Source organism: Erinaceus europaeus, chromosome 14 (genome assembly GCF_950295315.1).
Source record: "Erinaceus europaeus chromosome 14, mEriEur2.1, whole genome shotgun sequence".
Lineage (NCBI taxonomy): Eukaryota > Metazoa > Chordata > Mammalia > Eulipotyphla > Erinaceidae > Erinaceus > Erinaceus europaeus.
This window is the reverse complement of record NC_080175.1, coordinates 55,313,150-55,334,199: the sequence shown is the minus strand read 5'-3', so window position 1 is coordinate 55,334,199 and position 21,050 is coordinate 55,313,150. Positions and strand designations below refer to the sequence as shown.

At 38.8% G+C, this 21,050-nt stretch overlaps 1 protein-coding gene across 1 annotated transcript in view; it reads left to right on the top strand.

The window, feature by feature from the left end:
* Positions 1 to 16,580, top strand: part of SERPINI2 (serpin family I member 2) — a 45,288-nt gene extending 28,708 nt beyond the window's left edge. Inside the window, exons 7-8 of the mRNA XM_007523642.3 lie at positions 7,199 to 7,288; positions 16,377 to 16,580. Coding sequence (XP_007523704.1) covers positions 7,199 to 7,288; positions 16,377 to 16,453 — 167 coding nt within the window. The 3' untranslated portion in view covers positions 16,454 to 16,580. The remainder of the gene's footprint in view (positions 1 to 7,198; positions 7,289 to 16,376) is intronic.
* Positions 16,581 to 21,050: the final 4,470 nt, after the last annotated feature.

The following is a 21,050-nucleotide window of genomic DNA, read 5'->3' as shown; positions in this document are numbered from 1 at the left end:
CAGTGGAGACACCACCTTCAGTCTGCTCCACCAACAAGGGGACAGCTGAAGGGAGGAAAGGACTCCCCAGAGACTCACCAAGTGCAGCTCTGAGTCTCCATTGCTACTACCCTCAGAATCTGGAGCAGCAACAGGGAGGGACACCAGGGTACAGAGATCTAACCGGGAAACTCAGAAAACCTATACCTCGGTGGCATAGCTGAGGGGCTGTGAAAGTCTCTTTGCATAACCACTGGATTATCTCTGCCACACCCTGCTTTATCTCTTGGTCAGGAGTCAGTGATTAAGCTAAGAAGCCTATTGATAGTTTAAAAGCCCTCAGGCTCCCATAGCCTACAGGGGAAAAAAAAAAAGGCTTTTACACCACTGAACTCCAACTCAGGGATTGAAAAAACTGTTAACTTATTTAAAATGGTTAAAACAACAAGAAAAAATATTGGAGACTCAAACCAGGACAAGAGTCCAGCTAAAAGTCCTCCAGAGGGTGAAGCACAAAACAACAAGTTCAACATCCAAACATTAGCTAAGGAAATAATAACAGGAGTGAGTAAAGAATTTGAAAAAATTGTAATCAGAAATGCAGGAACAACAAATGAGAATATGGAAGAAAATTCTAATTATCTCATGGTTATTAGAGAGCTGAAAGCTGAAATCGCTGAGCTAAGAAGGCAACTAGCTGAACAAGCTAAAACAGTATCACAGCAGGGCAACAAAATAGATGAACTCCAGAAAGCAGTAGAGGGCAGAGAGAATAGAATCAATGAGGCTGAAGACAGAATTAGCAAGATTGAGGATGAATTAGAGACAACTAAAAAAGAAGTAAGAGATCTCAAAAAGAGATTAAGAGATGCTGAAAACAACAACAGAGTCCTATGGGATGACTTCAAAAGAAACAATATACGCATTATTGGCTTACCAGAGGAAGAAAGAGAAGGGGAGGAAGAAAGCGTTCTCCAGGCCATAATAGCTGAAAATTTCTCTAGTCTAGACAACACCAAAGACATAAAGATTCAAGAAGCCCAGAGGGTCCCAAACAGAATTAACCCAGACCTAAAGACACCAAGACATGTCATATTTAGATTGGAAAGGAATAAGGATAAAGAAAGGATCCTCAAGGCTGCAAGAGAAAAACAAAGAGTCACCTACAAAGGAAAACCCATAAGATTAGCAGCAGACTTCTCCATACAAACACTACAGGCCAGAAGAGAATGGCAAGATATCTATCGAGTGCTCAATGAGAAAGGCTTTCAGCCAAGAATACTATATCCTGCTAGACTGTCATTCAGACTAGATGGAAGCATGAGAACCTTCTCAGACAAGCAACAGTTGAAGGAAGCAACCATCACCAAGCCTGCCCTGAAAGAAGTTCTGAAAGGTCTCCTATAAACAGTCAGACCACCACAAATAGGACATATATCAAAACACTCTAAAACTCTACAAGAATGGCGTTAATATATCTTCAATCTTTGATATCAATAAATGTCAATGGCCTGAATTCACCTATTAAAAGACACAGAGTAGGAAGATGGATCAGAAAACACAACCCAACAATATGTTGTCTACAGGAAACTCACCTAACTCAACAAGACAAACACAGACTTAAAGTAAAAGGATGGAAAACTATCATTCAAGCCAATGGCCCACAAAAAAGGGCAGGAACAGCTATTCTCATATCTGACATGATAGACTTTAAAATAGATAAGATTTAAAAAGATAGGAATGGACACTACTTAATGTTCAGAGGATCAGTCAATCAAGAGGACTTAACAATTATTAATATCTATGCACCCAATGAGAAGCCATCTAAATACATCAAACATCTACTGAAAGAGCTACAACAATATATTAACAGTAACACAATCATAGTAGGGGACTTCAACACCCCACTATCTCAACTTGACAGATCATCCAGGAAGAAAATCAGTAAAGACATAAAGGGAGCTAAATGAAGAGATAGATAAATTAGAACTATTGGACATTTTCAGAGTCATTCATCCCAAGAAACTGGAATACACATTTTACTCAAATCCACATGGATCATTCTCAAGGATAGACCATACGTTAGGCCACAAAGACAGCATCAGCCTATTCAAGAGCACTGAAATCATCCCAAGCATCTTCTCAGACCACAGTGGAATTAAACTAACACTTAACAATCAACAAAAGATTAGTAACAGTGCCAAAATGTGGAAGCTCAACAGTATACTTCTTAACAACTTCTGGGTCAAAGAGGAAATCAAGGAAGAAATCAAAATGTTTTGAGAGTTCAATGAAAATGAAGACACAAGCTATCAAAATATTTGGGACACAGCTAAAGCAGTCCTAAGAGGGAAGTTCATAGCTATACAAGCACACATTAGGAAACAAGAAAAGGCACAAATAAACAGCCTGATTGCACATCTCAAAGACCTAGAAGAAGAACAACAAAGGAATCCTAAAGCAACCAGAAAGACAGAAATCATTAAAGTTAGGGCAGAAATAAATAACATTGAGAATAGGAAAACCATACAAAAGATCAATGAAGGTAAATGTTGGTTCTTCGAAAGAGTAAACAAAATCGACAAACCTTTAGCCAGACTCACAAAACAAAAAAGGGAGAAGACCCAAATAAATCGGATAGTAAATGAAAGAGGAGAAATCACAATAGACACTGCAGAAATTCAACATATCATGCGAGGCTTCTATGAACAACTATATGCCACCAAGCTAGAGAACCTGGAAGAAATGAATGATTTCCTAGATACCTACCAACTTCCAAAACTAAGTAAAGAGGAAGTGGATAACATGAACAGGCCCATCACAGCTAATGAAATTGAAACAGTTATCACAAATCTTCACAAAAATAAAATTCCTGGACCAGATGGTTTTACAAATGAATTCTACAAAACTTTCAAAGAAGAACTAATACCTCTACTTTTAAAAGTCTTCCAGAAGATTGAAGACACTGGAATACTCCCTGCCAGCTTCTATGAAGCCAACATCACCCTGATACCAAAAGCAGACAGGGACACAACCAAAAAATAAAACTACAGACCAATATCTCTGATGAACATAGATGCGAAAATATTGAACAAAATTCTAGCCAACCGGATACAGCAGTATATCAAAAAAATTGTTCATCATGACCAAGTGGGGTTTATCCCAGGCATGCAAGGTTGGTTTAATATACGTAAGTCAATCAATGTGATCCACCACATCAACAAAAGCAAGACCAAAAACCACATGGTCATATCAATAGATGCAGAGAAAGCCTTTGACAAAATACAACATCCCTTTATGATCTAAACACTACAAAAAATAGGAATAGATGGAAAATTCCTGAAGATAGTGGAGTCTATATATAGCAAACCTACAGCCAACATCATACTCAATGGTGAAAAACTGGAAGCATTTCCCCTCAGATCAGGTACTAGACAGGGCTGCCCACTATCACCATTACTATTCAACATAGTGTTGGAAGTTCTTGCCATAGCAATCAGGCAGGAGCAAGGAATTAAAGGCATACAGATTGGAAGAGAAGAAGTCAAACTCTCCTTATTTGCAGATGACATGATAGTATACATGGAAAAACCTAAGGAATCCAGCAAGAAGCTTTTGGAAATCATCAGGCAATACAGTAATGTGTCAGGCTATAAAATTAACATTCAAAAGTCAGTGGCATTCCTCTATGCAAACACTAAGTTAGAAGAAATTGAAATCCAGAAATCAGTTCCTTTTTCTATAGCAACAAAAACTATAAAATATCTAGGAATAAACCTAACCAAAGAAGTGAAAGACTTGTATACTGAAAATTATGAGTCACTACTCAAAGAAATTGAAAAAGACACAAAGAAGTGGAAAGATATTCCATGTTCATGGGTTGGAAGAATTAACATCATCAAAATGAATATATTACCCAGAGCCATCTACAAATTTAATGCTATCCACCCCATCAAGATCCCAAGCACATTTTTTAGGAGAATAGAAAAAATGCTACAAATGTTTATCTGGAACCAGAAAAGACCTAGAATTGCCAAAACGATCTTGAGAAAAAAGAACAGAACCGGAGGCATCACACTGCCAGATCTCAAACTGTATTATAGGGCCATTGTCATCAAAACTGCTTGGTACTGGAACATGAACAGACACACTGACCAGTGGAATAGAATTGAGAGCCCAGAAATGAGGCCCCACACGTATGGACATCTAATCTTTGACAAAGGGGCCCAGACTATTATATGGGGGAAGAAGAGTCTCTTCAACAAATGGTGTTGGAAACAATGGGTTGAAACATGCAGAAGAATGAAACTGAATCACTGTATTTCACCAAATACAAAAGTAAATTCCAAGTGGATCAAGGTCTTGGATGTTAGACCAGAAACTATCAGATACTTAGAGGAAAATATTGGCAGAACTTTTTTCCGCATAAATTTTAAAGACATTTTCAATGAAACGAATCCAATTACAAGGAAGACTAAGGCAAGTATAAACCTATGGGACTATATCAAATTAAAAAGCTTCTTCACAGCAAAAGAAACCACTACCCAAATCAAGAGACCCCTCACAGAATGGGAGAAGATCTTTACATGCCATACATCAGATAAGAGTTTAATAACCAACATATATAAAGAGCTTGCCAGACTCAACAACAAGACAACAAATAACCCCATCCAAAAATGGGGGGAGGACTTGGACAGAATATTCACCACAGAAGAGATCCAAAAGGCCGAGAAACACATGAAAAAATGCTCCAAGTCTCTGATTGTCAGAGAAATGCAAATCAAGACAACAATGAGATATCACTTCACTCCTGTGAGAATTTCACACATCAGAAAAGGTAACAGCAGCAAATGCTGGAGAGGGTGTGGGGTCAAAGGAACCCTCCTGCACTGCTGGTGGGAATGTCAATTGGTCCAACCTCTGTGGAGAACAGTTTGGAGAACTCTCAGAAGGCTAGAAATGGACCTACCCTATGACCCTGCAATTCCCCTCCTGGGGATATATCCTAAGGAACCCAAAACAGCCATCCAAAAAGATCTGTGTACACATATGTTCTTGGCAGCACAATTTGTAATAGCCAAAACCTGGAAGCAACCCAGGTGTCCAACAACAGATGAGTGGCTGAGCAAGTTGTGGTATATATACACAATGGAATATTACTCAGCTGTAAAAAATGGTGACTTCACCGTTTTCAGCCGATCTTGGATGGACCTTGAAAAAATCATGTTGAGTGAAATAAGTCAGAAACAGAAGGATGAATACGGGATGATCTCACTCTCAGGCCGAAGTTGAAAAACAAGACTTGAAAAGAAAACACAAGTCGAACCTGAAATGGAATTGGAGTATTACACCAAAGTAAAAGACTCTGGGGTGGGTGGGTGGGTGGGGAGAATACAGGTCCATGAAAAATGATGAATGAAATAGTGGGGGTTATATTGTTAAATGGGAATCTGGGGAATGTTATGCATGTAAAAAAAAAAAAAAAAGAAGTAGAAACGCAAAGCAGAAATTGACTGAGTTTGGAGTATGGCACCAAAGTAAGAAAGCAGAAGTACACTAGAGTTTGCAGTGAGTACCTCCCTAATACTTCCTCTCCACTTTTCCAAGCTTTGGGTCCATGATTGCTCAACAATTTGTTTGGCTTTGTATGTTAACTCTCTTTTCAGTCACCAGGTTCCAGGTTTCATCAGGATGCCGGCCAGACTTCCCTGGATTGAAGACCCCACCAATGTGTCCTGGAGCTCAGCTTCCCCAGAGACCCACCCTACTAGGGAAAGAGAGAGGCAGACTGGGAGTATGGACCGACCAGTCAACGCCCATGTTCAGCGGGGAAGCAATTACAGAAGCCAGACCTTCTACCTTCTGCAACCCACAATGACCCTGGGTCCATGCTCCCAGAGGGATAGAGAATGGGAAAGCTATCGGGGGAGGGGGTGGGATATGGAGATTGGGCGGTGGGAATTGTGTGGGGTTGTACTCCTCCTACCCTATGGTTTTTTTAATTAATCCTTTCTTAAATTAAAAAAAAAAAAAAACTAAAAAGGAGCTTATTCATTCAAAAGAATGGTATATAAGCACTGATCCTAACTACTTCTTTAGGTATTTACCTCTTTTATGTGAACTTCTTGTGCATATACAAAAACAAATGTTTCCCTCTGTTAGCTTTATTTTCCAGTATAATTTTCAAGGATCAACACAGGCCATGAAAAATACAGAGGAACACTTTTCTATTCCTTTGCCACTATTTTAAAAAATATTTTATTTGTTTTTAATGAGAGAGATAGAGAAACGCATGCGCACACATGGGGGTTGGGGAGAGACAAAGAACCTAGCTCTAGTTTATGATGGTGCTGTGAATTGAACATGGGACCTTAGAGCCTCGAACATCTTTTGCTGAACTATTATGCTGTATCCCAGCCACTCCTTTGCCATTATTTTACAATTATAATCATTTGACTTGTATTGAAGATCACTCCTGTATACATAGGGTTGTTTGCATCATATCATACATTATCCGTAAATAGTTAAGTAGAATCTGAATTGCATATAGAAATGTTTAATTGAGGGGAAAAAAGAGTTTGAGCATTTGGGTTTACCTGTCAAATAATGACTTTTGCTAGAACAGGACAGCATAATACAAATCATCGCAATAGTGTCTAAGAGGCAACAGATTCCACACACATTCACAGTACAAATTCTTGAAGCTCTGGGCTTATAGATTGATGTTGGAAAGTGATTAAAAAAGTAAATTTGAACTCAGATGTAGTTTCCCCAAGCCTGAAGAATTGAAATAAAATGCAAAGGTAATTGGCTAGAAATTAAGAGTTGAAACATTATGAATCAAATATTGTCAATAAAAGTGGGCATAAAAGTTGTAGTTTAAAATATGAAAATTTTCAGCTGCTTCCACCAAACTGAATCTAACATTTGGCTTAAATGTGAAGTTAAAATTAGTCCACGAATGATTTAATATTTATCCTTCTGCTCTTTGGCTTTTGTGTTTATTCCATATTTTTGCTATATTTACAAAATGATTCTTCTCCCACATTAAATTCTCAAAGCAGAGATTTCCTCTCTAACAAAACTAGTATAGATATATTGTCTTATTTTCAACTCCAATATCACTGTATTGAGAAAAATGTTGATTTATTGGAAGACATATTTTCTGTACTGATTTTCTAAGGTGAATATGTGAATAACATGTGTTTCTATTTTATAGGCATGGACATACCTATGATCATGAGTTTGTCTCGAAACCAATTTATAGCAAACCGTCCATTTCTCTTTATTATGAAGAATAACCCTACAGGTACTCTCTCTCTCTCTCTCTCTCTCTCTCTCTCTCTCTGTGTGTGTGTGTGTGTGTGTGTGTGTGTGTGTGTGTGTGTGTGAATCCCTTGGAATAACTGCACAAGTAAAAAACATATAGCCCTGCCCACTAAAGGCAATTTACACATCTGAAAGAATGTGCTCTTTCACTGGATACTGGTTAAGTGTTTCTTTTGTCCTAGAGATAATAGAAGCCTAAAATAGAGCAGTGATAGTTCTAACTGCCAACAGAGTTTCTTGTTATATGCACTATTTAAAATACTTATCATGGAAGCTAGTTCCATTCCAATATGTTAGATGTTTGAATAATAATATATAAAAGTTCAGAGACAGGGAGAGCGGTCATGTAGATTGTCTAAGACCAGGTATGACTTAGAAATTGAACAATTACCTATAGTAATTGTCCAACTATCTCCAAAGCTAGTCTTTTCTTTCTTTTTTTTTAAGAATACCACAAAGAATGGAAATTAGGAATTGTAGGCTTGAACATTTCAGAGATAGGTTTTCTTTACTGTTTTTTTTTTTTTAATTTTTAATGAAAGGAGAGAGAGAGAGAGAATGAGAATATGAGAGAATATCAGAGTGTTGCCCAGGTCTGACTTAATATGATATGGGAATTAAACCTAGTAATTCGGAATCTTGGGTTTTACATAACCATTATGCTATGTTCAAACAAAGGTCCTTTTGACTTCAGAGGTAGATTTTAAAAGAAGTAGACTTCTGAGTGGGAGGGCAGGGGCAAATCTAATTTCAAATATCCTGATGTAGTTTGGCACACACACAGACACTCACATACACACACATACACACACAGACACACACAGACACACACAGCAAGCAATGAACTCCACTGGCAGTTGACAGTGTCAACACATGAAAATGAAGACTGCCTCCCTCATTTCTCTACACTTTAGAAAAAAACTGTGACCAAATGACACAGAGCTGGAAAGACAGCTCACTTAGAGCACCTGCTTTGCCATGTACTAGACCCAGGTTCAAGCCCAACCACTATTACAATGAGAAGCTGAGAAGCTTTTGGGCTATGTAATATATTCCTCTTTTCTCCTCCCTCTCTCTCTCTCTCTCTCTTTCTCTCTCTCTTTCTGAATATGTCAGTTTAGAGTAGTGAAGTCCTGGTGGTGTTATTACTCACACACACAGAGACACAAACTCTCTCTCTCTCTTTCACACACACACACACACACACACACACACACATGAATGTGCATACAGTGTGAAAACAAATTCACTTTGAGGTTACACTTAAGACTCTTGAGTACAACCAAGAATCTCAATACCCACATAAGGGTAATAACAGAAGAGTGGCCCAAGAATATAGTGGGCCAGTGGATATAGTATTGAACTCTCAAGCAAGTGGAGCTGAATCTGTTCCCTTGCTATCGAATATGTCCAAACAGTGCTCTAGTTCTCTCTCTCATCTTCTAAATGAGAGAGCTCTCTGTCATTAATATTATTAATTATTAAATTTATAATATTAAAATCACAATGAAACATACAGGACGACCTATCACCTTATTCACTTTTACACTCATCCCAGTCTTGGAAGACCGCCTTGCATGTATTATATATGTCAATGACTGAGAGCACAAGTTTGGCTGTCAGACCTGGGATTAAAGTTCATCTTGATTAATTAGTAGTCTGAAGGCAAGTCACTTATACTTTTATGCTATAATTGTCTTGCCTTGTCTTTTGATACAATAGTGACACTTATGTCACAGAGTTAAATCAAAGAATATTTAAAGCCTTGAACACTATACCTGGCACAAAATAATTCATTATAAATTCATGAAACAAATAGACTATACAAGTGAATGATTGAATAAACAAAGGAAGGAAAATAGAACTTTTAAAAACATAAAATAATTTACTTTGAAGAGAGACATAATTAATTTGGAAATCTGAATAGTAGACTGAGGTTACTAGCCCCTGGATGGATAGACCAGCATCATTTTTTAGTCTCCATCAAGTGAAAGCTACATCTTGGAAGCCAAGGAACAGTTTTATATTTGCTGAGGCTGCAGTAACCCAACTCCAATTTCATCAGTAGATGTGTCAGTGTTAAAAGATATTCTGATTGTGTTACTTGATCTATCCATCTTTCGCCTTTGAAGAACTCCAATTTCTTTACAATTGGTATGCAATTATTGAGGATAAAGAACAGAAAGAATTGAAGCTGCATTGGGCATCAGTGTGAAAGGCAATAATGGCATTTAGAATAATGATGTTTGACTCATTTTTCCAAGTTGATGACCGAGGCCTGGTAATAGCTACTTGTTAAACAGCATTGAAAATTCAAAGCCTCAAAGAGTTCATTTATTTATTTGTTTTTCATAATGCCTAACTATCAGGCCTTAATGACAACCTAGGTTGTATATGATCTTTATTTTAATGAGACCTTCTCTACTAGGGTTACACTCTTAAAGTATTATTTAAAGAAAATAGCCACTCTTATCAGGAACTGTGAATTGTTGCCATATAAAATGTAGAAGAGGCTATTATGTAATGCTATACTCAGTCAGTGATTACTTCCTTTCTCTCTCACAAATGAACTCAAGAAATCATTGCAATTAAAAAAAGATGCTGACTTAGCATAGCTGTAGCCCTAATGGTTTGAATATGCTTCAGTTCTTTAAAAAAACATGCATTCATTTGACAATGAGATTTGAGGGTGCCTTACTTCAGATCTAAGTACAACCAAGGTCATTTTTTCCCCCTAGACTTTAAATTTTCATTTGCTCAAATCATCTTCTTGTGAAAAATCTATGGATTTTTTAACTTATATTTATTATTGGGTAGAGACAAGGAGAAATTGAGAGGGGAAGAAGTAGAGAGGAAAAGAAACAGAGAGACACCTGCAGCATTGCTTTACCACTCATTAAACTTTCTCCCACAAGTGGGGACCAAGGGCTTAAACTGTATTGTATGTGCTTAACCAGGTGTGCCATGGACTGGCCCTGAATTTATGCATTTTTTTCTGTCAGTTTTGTTTTATAATGCAATGTATCTATCCAAATCTCTTACTAAGTTAAGCTTCCAAAGAAGTAAACTTAGTCTTTTTTTCTTTCAGACTGAGGTTGTAGGCCAATTTTCATATGAAAATTGTAAAAGACACTAGGTAAAGCACTTCCGAGATAGTGAATACTAATTTTGAGATGACCAGTAGTCTATCTATTATAATAATGTGTTTTGAGCAGTTCCAGGCTTTGGATTAAAGGGATAAGCAGAGCACAGCGTATTCAGACACATTTTTCTTTTAGGTCACTAGTTTGGGATTATGCTTTTGCAGAAACTCAATATTTTGAATATTGGAAGGCAAAAGTTACATCCATATGATGAAGATAGTGCATAAATGTATCAATTCAATGTGGGAGTCCCTTTTTGTTTTAGTGAAAGTATAAGAAACAATAAAACAAGAATGATTTCTGTTGCAACCTGCTTCTAAATTCATTGCTGCTATATCAAAGGAAATAATTTATTAATCTACCCAGCTTGGTAGTGAGTAGAGAATTGTGAGAAGAGAAAAGACTCAATTCAAAGTGTGATTCTCCCTGATCAAAGAAAAAAGTTAAAATTGGAGGCCAGGTGGTGGCATACCTTGTTAAGTGCACACATTACAATACACAAAGACCCAGATACAAGCAAGCCCCTGGTCCCCACCTGCAGTGGGAAAGCTTCACAAGTGGTGAAGCAGGTATGTAGGTGTCTCTCTGTTTCTCTCCTTCCCCTTTCAATTTCTCTGTCTCTATCCAATAATAAATAAATAAAGAATAAAAAGATAAATTGAATTTAAAAAATGAAAAAAGTTAAAATGACTGAGACAAATGACTATTATGTAGTTCACTAAGCTTCTGAGTATGCATTTTTTTTCCATTGTAAATTTGTTTAAAATGTTTTACATAGTTGAGGGGGGAAGGAGAGACTAGAGCACTGCTCAGTTCTGGCTTATAGTAGTGCTGAGATTTTGAGCCTGCTACTTCATGAAAGTCTTTTGCAGAACCACTATGTTATCTCCCCAGCCCTCTTATGCAATTCTATAGAAGTTAATTTGGTTTTCTTTTTAATCCTATAGAATTAGAAAGACAAAAAGTCACTCATGATTCTTTAGTGCCTAAATGTAATATATAGCCTGGGAATATTACGTATGCATTTTTACCTGAAAAGCAGAGATCTTTCTTTCTTTAGCATAGAATTTGAGATTTTGGGGGGACAAAATATTCGTTTTTTTTTTTAAGAAAGGATTAATTAACAAAACCATAGGGTAGGAGAGGGACAAATCCACACAATTCCCACCACCCAATCTCCATATCCCACCCCTTATCCTGATAGCTTTACCATTCTCCATCCCTCTGGGAGCATGGACCCAGGGTCATTGTGGGTTGCAGAAGGTAGAAGGTCTGGCTTCTGAAATTGCTCTCCCGCTGAACATGGGCATTGACTGGTCAGTCCATACTCCCAGTCTGCCTCTCTCTTTCCCTAGTAGGGTGTGTCTCTGGGGAAGCGGAGCTCCAGGACCCATTGGTGGGGTCTTCAGTCCAGGGAAGTATGGTCGGCATCCTGATGGCATCTGGAAGCTGGTGACTGAAAAGAGAGTTAACATACGAAGCCAAACAAATTGTTGAGCAATTATGGACCCAAAGCTTGGAATAGTGGAGAGGAAGTGTTAGGGGGGTACTCACTGTAAACGCTAGTTTACTTCTGCTTTCAGGTATATATTTTGCAGTAGTTTACAGATACGTGTGAACATATGCTGTCTCTCACAGAAACTGGTGTATATCTAGGTTTTGGGACTTTGTTAGAAAGTGAACCACCTGAGATGAAATTAGAGTATACTATGAAAGGAAAGGTCTCACCCGAGTAATGAAGCTGAAGGGTTGTCATTCCACACCTGAAGTCTCTGGACACAGTCTGAAGTGAAGCATGTTGAGGTGGCAATTGTTGCGTTAGTTAGGTTGTGATCAGCGGATGCAATATTATTTGATATGGATTGGGAGAGGCATACGGGAAAGTGGGCCCTATCTAAGGGTTCCAGGACTGGGGGAAGTAGGGGCTGTATAGTGGAGAAGTGAGGTTCCTGCTGTCTTAGGGTTCAAAAAGACAATCGATAGTTAATGTTATCATCACATTATTTAACCTTTTGTTAGGGTTTGCTGTACAGTACCCAGTATCTTGTATATAGCTGTGCTATTGGATGCTTCTGATCTACCTGGTCTAGGCTTTTGAGAGAGTCCGCATATCAAATACACAGCCTATATTAAAAAGATTCAGTTTGTATTTTGAAAAACTTTGAGACATACAATTGATTTTCCCCCTCTCATATTAATTAACTAGTGATTTACATGTCTACATTTTGCTAGGAGTGTAATAAACACCATTCCCATCACCAAAAGACTGTGACCCATCCCTCCCACCCACTCCCACCCCCCACTGTCCCAGGAAGCTGCATGTCTACCCCACAAAACAGGGTTTTTACTTTGGTGCCCTACTTACAATTTGGCCAGGTCCTGCTTTTAGTTTCCCTTTCAGATCTTCTTTCTCAACTTCTGTTGATGAGTGGGATCATTCCATACTCATCTTTATCTTTCCAACTTAGCTCACTTAACATAATTCCTTCTAGCTCTGTCCAAGATGGGTGAGAGAAGGTGGGTTCATTGTTCCTGATAGCTACATAGTATTCCATTGTGTATATATACCACAACTTTCTCAGCCACTCCTCTGTTGTTGGGCACCAGGGTTGCTTCCAGGTTTTAGCTATTATGAATTGTGCTGCTATGAACGTAGGAGTACACACCTCTTTTTGGTTGGGTGTTATGGAGTCCTTGGGGTATAACCCCAGGAGAGGAATTACTGGATTATATGGAAGGTCCATGTCTATCCTTGTGAGAGTTTTCCAGACTGCTCTCCATAGAGGCTGTACCAATTTACATTCCCACCAGCAATGTAAAAGGGTTCCTTTGTCCCCACAACCTCTCCAGCATTTGTTGCTGCTGTCCTCTGAGCTCTCAATATATTCCACTGGTCATTATGTCTATTCATGTTCCTGTAACAAGCAGTTTTGATTATAATGGCCCTATAATACAGTTTGATATCTGGATGCCTCTAGTTCTGTTCTTTTTTCTCAAGATTGTTTTGTCATTTCTAGGTCTCTTCTGGTTCCAGATAAACATTTGTAGCATTTGTTCACGTCTCTTAAAAAAGGTGGTTGGAATCTTGATGGGGATAGCATTAAATTTGTATATGGCTCTGGGTACTATATCCATTTTGTTGATATTAATTCTTCCAACCCATGAACATGGAATATCTTTTCACTTCTTTGTGTCTTTTTCAATTTCCTTGAGTAATGACTCATAATTTTCAGTATACAAGTCTTTCATTATTTTTGTTAGGATTATTCCTAGATATTTTATTGTGTTATTGCTATAGTAAAATAAATTGATTTCTGAATTTAATCTTCTTCTAACTTAGTGTTTGCATAGAGGAATGCCACTGACTTTTGAATGTTAATTTTGTAGCCTGACACCCTACTGTATTGCCTGATGATTTCCAAAAGCTTCTTGCTGGATTCATTAGTTTTTCTTTATGTATACTATCATGTGATCTGCAAATAGGAGGAGTTTGACTTCTTCTCTTCCAATCTGTATCCCTTTAATTACTTGCTCCTGTCTGATTGCTATGGCAAGAACTTCCAACACTATGATGAATAATAATGGTGATAGTGTGCAGCCCTGCCTAGTACCTGATCTGAGGGGAATTGCTTGCAGTTTGTCACCATTGAGTATGATGTTGGCTATAGGTTTGCTATATATAGACTCCACTGTCTTGAGGTATTTTCCCTCTATTCCCATTTTTGTAGTGTTTTGATCATAAAGGGATGTTGGCTTTCTCTGCATCTATTGATATGACCATTTGGTTTTTGGTTTTACTTTTATTGATGTGGTCCCTCTCTTGGTACTTTTCAAATTACTGATCACTCTTGCCTGGATTGACTTGTTTCTAAGTAAGGTACTTAAAGGTTCACAACTGTGGAAATTGGCAGTTGTTTCAATATTATTTTAATCCCTGAGTTGAAGCACAATGGTTCAAAAGCTTCTTTTGTTCTTTTTCTTCCCTGTAGGCTATGGGATCCTGAGGGATTTTAAGCAATAAGTAGGTTTCTTAGCTTAATCCCTCACTCCTGACCAAGAGTTACAGCAAGGTGGGGGAGAGATAATACAGTGGTTATGCAAAGAGTCTCTCACATCCCAAGGATCCAAAGCTTCAGGCTCAATTCAGCTTCTCTGCCAAGCCAGGCAGCACTGATGGACCCTGTGAGTTTCAAAACAAGTCTGTTAATAGTCTGTATGTTCTAAGGCAACAATTCACTATGTTCTCATCAGGAGAACAACATGCAAAGGCTCCCACCACACAGACTCACTGCTAGGTCACCACTAGGTCATCTTCTCCTGAGTTTCCTGGTTAGTTCTCTGTCCCCTGGTATCAGCACAGGGACTCCCCCCTGCTGCTCCAGCCCCTGAGGGCAGTAGCAATGGAAACTCACAATTGCATTTGGTGAGTCTTAGGGAAGTCTTCTCCTCCCTTCAGTGGTCTTTTTGTTGGTGAAACAGACTGGTAGTGGTGCCTCAACTGGTAAACTGCCAGACTGTTACCAGCCACTTAATCTCTCCCTAGGCTTCTCTCTGTCCATGAGCCACACATATTTGCACTCACTGGTGATTTGGTGCATTCCTGAAGTCATTCTAGTCCTGCCTTTTTGAGGTCCCAGATGATCTCCTTTGTTATTCCCCAAGTGTAATTTGTATTTAAAAGCTATAGTGTTCTACTTAAAACAGGGCTTATTGTCTTAAGTCACTACTGTATCCACAGTTTCTTGAATACCAGCTATATGATAGTCATTCAATAATCATTTACTGAATTAACCAAAGAAAGAAAGAAAAGAGAGAATGGAAGGAAGAGAAGAAAAGTAAAGAAAAGAAAAGAGAAACAGGGAAACATTAAGTAAAACTTGGACTGGTTGGGAGTACTGAAAAAAAGCAAAGGACTCTGGGGAAGAAGGATGGGATTTCAGGCCTTGGTACATGCTGATGGAAAGGGGTTTTAGCTGGGAAAGAGAGTTTTGCAGACACCTATCATGGTGAGATGGGAAATTGTACCCATGTGTCAACAACTGTACTATAAAACACTAAACCTCCCAGTTTAAAAAAATCATCCTTTTAATATGATTCTAGGAAACATAATATTTCAATGTTTTATTTATTTATTTTGGATAGAGACAGAAAAAAATTGTAAAGATTCCCCACCCCCTACCTTGCAGAGAGGAAGAAACTTAATTCTAGGCAACTTTTCTCATTGATCCTTTCAAACCTAGAAGAGAGATGAGTGTATTTTGACACATCACTTATTTTTGTTTTGCCCTCGAGTTCTCAGTCCCTTTTTCACTGGCAAGCGCAGGATGGCTGGAAGCAAGTGTTTGTATTTAAGCTGGGTACTGTCACCTGGATGAGGCTTTGAAAGTACTGTTGCTACAAAAATATTGTCTTTAGCAACCAGCCTTAATTCAGAGCTGGGGGAGGAGTTCTGTAAAGCTGCACTTTTCACCCTAGGGGCTTATGTTACATGCATAAACAGCCAACTGCTAACACCCTGAATTTAAAATTCTACCTCTCATCACTGTCTTAATATGCTCAGTTTGCCTGGCTGAGTCTCTATTTAGAATGCCTTTCTGTCACATTATTATTATTATTATTATTATTATTATTATTATTTGCTTTTCTCTCCCTGAAAAACAGGAATAATGAATTTTCCATGAAAAGCTGCTGTGGGTGTTCATTTCATTCAGAAGTTGAAGGAATTAAAACAAGATTAATAATGATAAAAAGATAGATTGTAGACATAGGAGAGGAGAGGCTTTTGCTACTAGGGAATGACTCTGAATTTTACAGAGAAGACTTAAGTGATTTGCCTAAGTAGCCAGAAGTCTAATTGTTGTGAATATTTGTGATTTTTATCTCTCCAGAAAATTTTCAAGTATGCTTTTCTTTTTCTCTCTTTAGAATCAATTCTGTTTATGGGAAGGCTGATGAATCCTGACTCCGAAAAGATGAGAGGAAGAGATTTAGATTCACTGTGAATGAGAATCCTGGATTTATAATTCAGCTGATTCATGAAAAAAATGTAGTTGATTGGCAAAGTATCATCATCTGGAAAATGTGTGCTTTTTTCAGTCTTAAGCTATCCTCATAGTCATCAGTATTAATATAGAGCTTTAATTGTAAAGGATGCATTCAATATTTCTGTCTTTTCTGTTTATTAAACTCAAAAGTGGAAAGCTGACATAATATATTGCCATTAAGAAGTTAGAGTATCCCGGTTTGAGCCCCCAACTCCCCACCTGCAGGGGAGTCGCTTCACAGGTAGTGAAGCAGGTCTGCAGATGTCTATCTTTATCTCCCCCTCTCTGTCTTCCCCTCTTTTCATTTCTGTCTGTCCTATCCAACAACAACGACATCAATAGCAACAACAAGAATAACTACAACAACAATTAAAGAAAAAAAAACAAGGGCAACAAAAGGGAAAATAAGAAAAAGAAGTTAGAGTAAGCCTGTCTATATTATCTTAGTTTTCGAATTCCTGTTTCACAAAAGCAAAATCTCTCAATTCAGACATGACCGAGTTATACCATTCCCAGGCATAACAACATTACCCAGACCACAGGCAAAATAAAGATGGAATGCTGTGTTCCCCACTCAGTCCTATTTCAAATAAGGCAAGACCAGCAAAATAGCTCTCTTGGATAGTGCACTGTCTTGCCCTGTGTGCAACCCAGGTTCTAGGCCTGCCTCTTCCGCCCTGGAGAAAGCTTTAGTATTATATCTGTCACTCTCATTCTTTGCCCCCCCTCCCCGTCTCTGTCCTAAAAAATAAAAAAAAATGGGGGTTGGGCAGTAGCGCAGCTGGTTAAGCGCATGTGGTGCTAAGGGAAAGGACCACCCTAAGGATCCTGGTTTGAGTCCTGGTTACCCACCTGCAGGTGATTCGCTTCACAGGTGGTGAAGGAGGTCTGCAGGTGTCTCTCTTTCTCTTCCCCTCTCTGTCTTCTTCTCTTTCTTTCTCCATTTCTCTCTGTCCTATCCAACAATGATGACAACAACAATAAAAAACAAGGGCAACAAAAGGGAAAATATATAATAAAAAATCCATAAAAAAAGAACATCAGATGAACTTTGAGAACTTTTAAAAATTTAACTTGACATCTCATGTTATTATATCTAGTATTTTTTCTGCTTCAGTGTCTTCAGGGATGCATAATTTTTCCCCCTATTTCCTATGCATAGAAAATAGACCTAAGGGCTGGATGGTGGCACACCTGGTTGAGAGTACTTGTTGTAGTATGCATGGATGTTCTGGCTTCTGTAATTGCTTCTCTGCTGAACATGGATGTTGACAGTTAGATCCATACTCCCAGCCTGCCTCTCTCTTTCCCTAGTAGGGTGGGGTTCTGGGGAATCAGAGCTCCAGGACACATAGGTGGGGTTATCTGTCTAGCACTGGGAGCTACCCTCACTGCTTGCTGCACATAGAAGCAAAATGGCTCTCTTCCGTGCTGCCTAGAGCTCTAATTTCCCTGTTAGACTTTCAAACCATGTCGCTTCTTGTCCCAAACACCCGTAAGCACTCAGCTGAGGCTGCAGGTGTTTCAACTATAGTTGATGGATTCTTCTTAGGTCTTTTTTATCGTATTTATTTGTTGTTTTGTGGGGAGATCCGATCCAATCCTGGTTATTCCATGGCCATACCTCCCAGAAATCAGCTTCCACCTCCCTCCTTCCCTCCTTGCCTTCCTTCCTTCTTTCCTTCCTTCCTTCCTTCCTTCCTATCTCTCTCTTTCACTCATTCATTCATTCGTTCTTCATTCCTTCCTTCCTGTCTTCTTTATTTCTTTCCCACTAAGGTTATTCCTGGGGTTTGGCTTTAGGAATAAGATATTTTCTCACATTATGGTACAAGCCATGTAGAATGCACTCTTGAAGGGTCTAAGTTCTGGTCTGTTGTTCTGAAACTGTGCTTACACAGGAAAGAGAAGTAAGCCTACTGTTATCTGTGTGCTTGTGTGAGCACTTTTCTTTTGACAAGACTCTTTTTTTCACTGTCTCTCATATTTTTGCCTGCCATTGCAGTTGTTTGGGTCTTCTATAACTTCATTATACAGAGGAAGGGAGGATACACTATATTTAAAGTATTTGTTCTAAGGCTTATGTTTGCAGGGAGCTGGGAGGTGGCACACTTGGTTAAGCACACATATTATCAAAGGCTTATGTTTGTTAACCTTGAACTGTTTAGCAAAGGCAAATGTTGAGGGAGTCGGGCGGTAGCGCAGCGGGTTAAGCATATGTGGTGCAAGTGCAAGGACCAGCAAGGATCCTGGTTCGAGCCCACGGCTCCCTACCTGCAGGGGGGTCGCTTCACAGGTGGTAAAGCAGGTCTGCAGGTGTCTGTCTTTCTCTCCCCCTCTCTGTCTTCCCCTCCTCTCTCTATTTCTTTCTGTCCTATCTAACAATGACAACATCAGTAACAATAACTATGACAACAATGAAAAACAAGGACAATAAAAGAGAAAATAAATAAAATATTAAAAAAATAAAGCCAAATGTCTGAAATAATGTCTTTTACCATTATGGTTATCTATAAGAATTTCATTTTCAAGAACAATCCCTTTTGGAAAAGTGGGCAGAATGGGTCCAGGCAGTGGCACACCAGGTTAACCTCACACATTTCAGTGCACAAGGACATATTTTCAAGCTCCTGGTCCTCACCTGCAGGAGGAAAGCTTCACAAGTGAAGAAGTAGGGCTGCAGGTGTCTCTCTCTTTTCCTCTTTGTCTTTCCCTCCCATCTCAAGTTCTCTCTGAATCTATCCAATAAATAAATAAATAAATAAATAAATAAATGTATGTGCATGGAGTACATGGACAGAATCTTCACCAAGAATACTATCTAATCCCATGCTCATGGATTAGAAGAATAAATATCATCAAAATGAATATTCTCCCCAGAGCCATATACAAATTTAATGCAATACCCATCAAAGTTCCACCAAGCTTCTTTAAGAGAATAGAAAAAAACACTACAATCATTTATCTGGAACATGAAAACACCTAGAATTGCCAAAACCATCTTAAGGAAAGAAACAGAAATGGAGGCATCACACTCCTAGAACTTAAACTATATTATAAAGCCATCATCATCAAAACAGCATGGTACTGGAACAAAAATAGGCACACAGACCAGTGGAACAGAATTGAAAGCCCAGAAGTAAATCCCAACACCTATAGGCATCTAATCTTTGATAAGGGGGCCCAAAGGATTAAATGGAAAAAGGAGGCTCTCTTCAATAAATGGTGCTGGGAAAACTGGGTTGAAACATGCAGAAGAATGAAATTGAACCACTTTATCTCACCAGAAACAAAAATCAACTCCAAATGGATCAAATACCTAGATGTCAGACCAGAAACAATCAAATACTTAGAGGAAAACATTGGTAAAACACTTTCCCACATATACCTCAAGGACATCTTTGATGAATCAAACCCAATTGCAAGGAAGACTAAAGCAGAAACAAACCAATGGGACTACATCAAATTGAAAAGCTTCTGCACATCCAAAGAAACTATTAAACAGAGAGACCCCTCACAGAATGGGAGAAGATCTTCACATGCCTTACATCAGACAAGAAACTAATCACCAAAATATATAAAGAACTCAGCAAACGTAGCCACAAAAAAGCAAATGACCCCATCCAAAAATGGGCAGAGGATATGAACAAAACATTCACCTCAGAGGAGATCCAAAAGGCTAACAAACATATGAAAAGCTGCTCTGATTGTCAGGTCACTGATTGTCAGAGAAATGCAAATTAAGACAACACTAAGATACCACCTCACTCCTGTAAGAATGGCATACATCAAAAAGGACAGCAGCAACAAATGCTGGAGAGGATGTGGGCACAGAGGAACCCTTTTACATTGCTGGTGGGAATGTAAATTGGTACAGCCTCTGTGGAGAGCAGTCTGGAAAACTCTCAGAAGGCTAGACATGGACCTTCCATATGACCCAATAATTCCTCTCCTGGGGTTATACCCCAAGGACTCCATAACACCCAACCAAAAAGAGGTGTGTACTCCTATGTTCATAGCAGCACAATTCATAATAGCTAAAACCTGGAAGCAACCCAGGTGCCCAACACCAGATGAGTGGCTGAGAAAGCTGTGGTATATATACACAATGGAATACTATGCAGCTATCAAGAACAATGAACCCACCTTCTCTGACCCATCTTGGACAGAGCTAGAAGGAATTATGTTAAGTGAACTAAGTCAGAAAGATAAAGATGAGTATGGGATGATCCCACTCATCAACATAAGTTGAGTAAGAAGATCTGAAAGGGAAACTAAAAGCAGGACCTGATCAAATTACAGCAGGAACCTCACATCTCCACTATAGAGCCCCTACTTCCCCCAGTCCTGGAACCCTTGGATAGGGCCCACTTTCCTGTATGCATCTCCCAATCCAAACCAAATAATATTGCATCCGCCGATCACAACCTAACCAAAGCAACGATTGCCACCTCAACATGCTTCACCTCAGACTGTATCCAGAGACTTCACGTGTGGAATGACAACACTTCAACTTCATTACTCGGGTGAGACCTTTCCTTTTATAGTACACTCT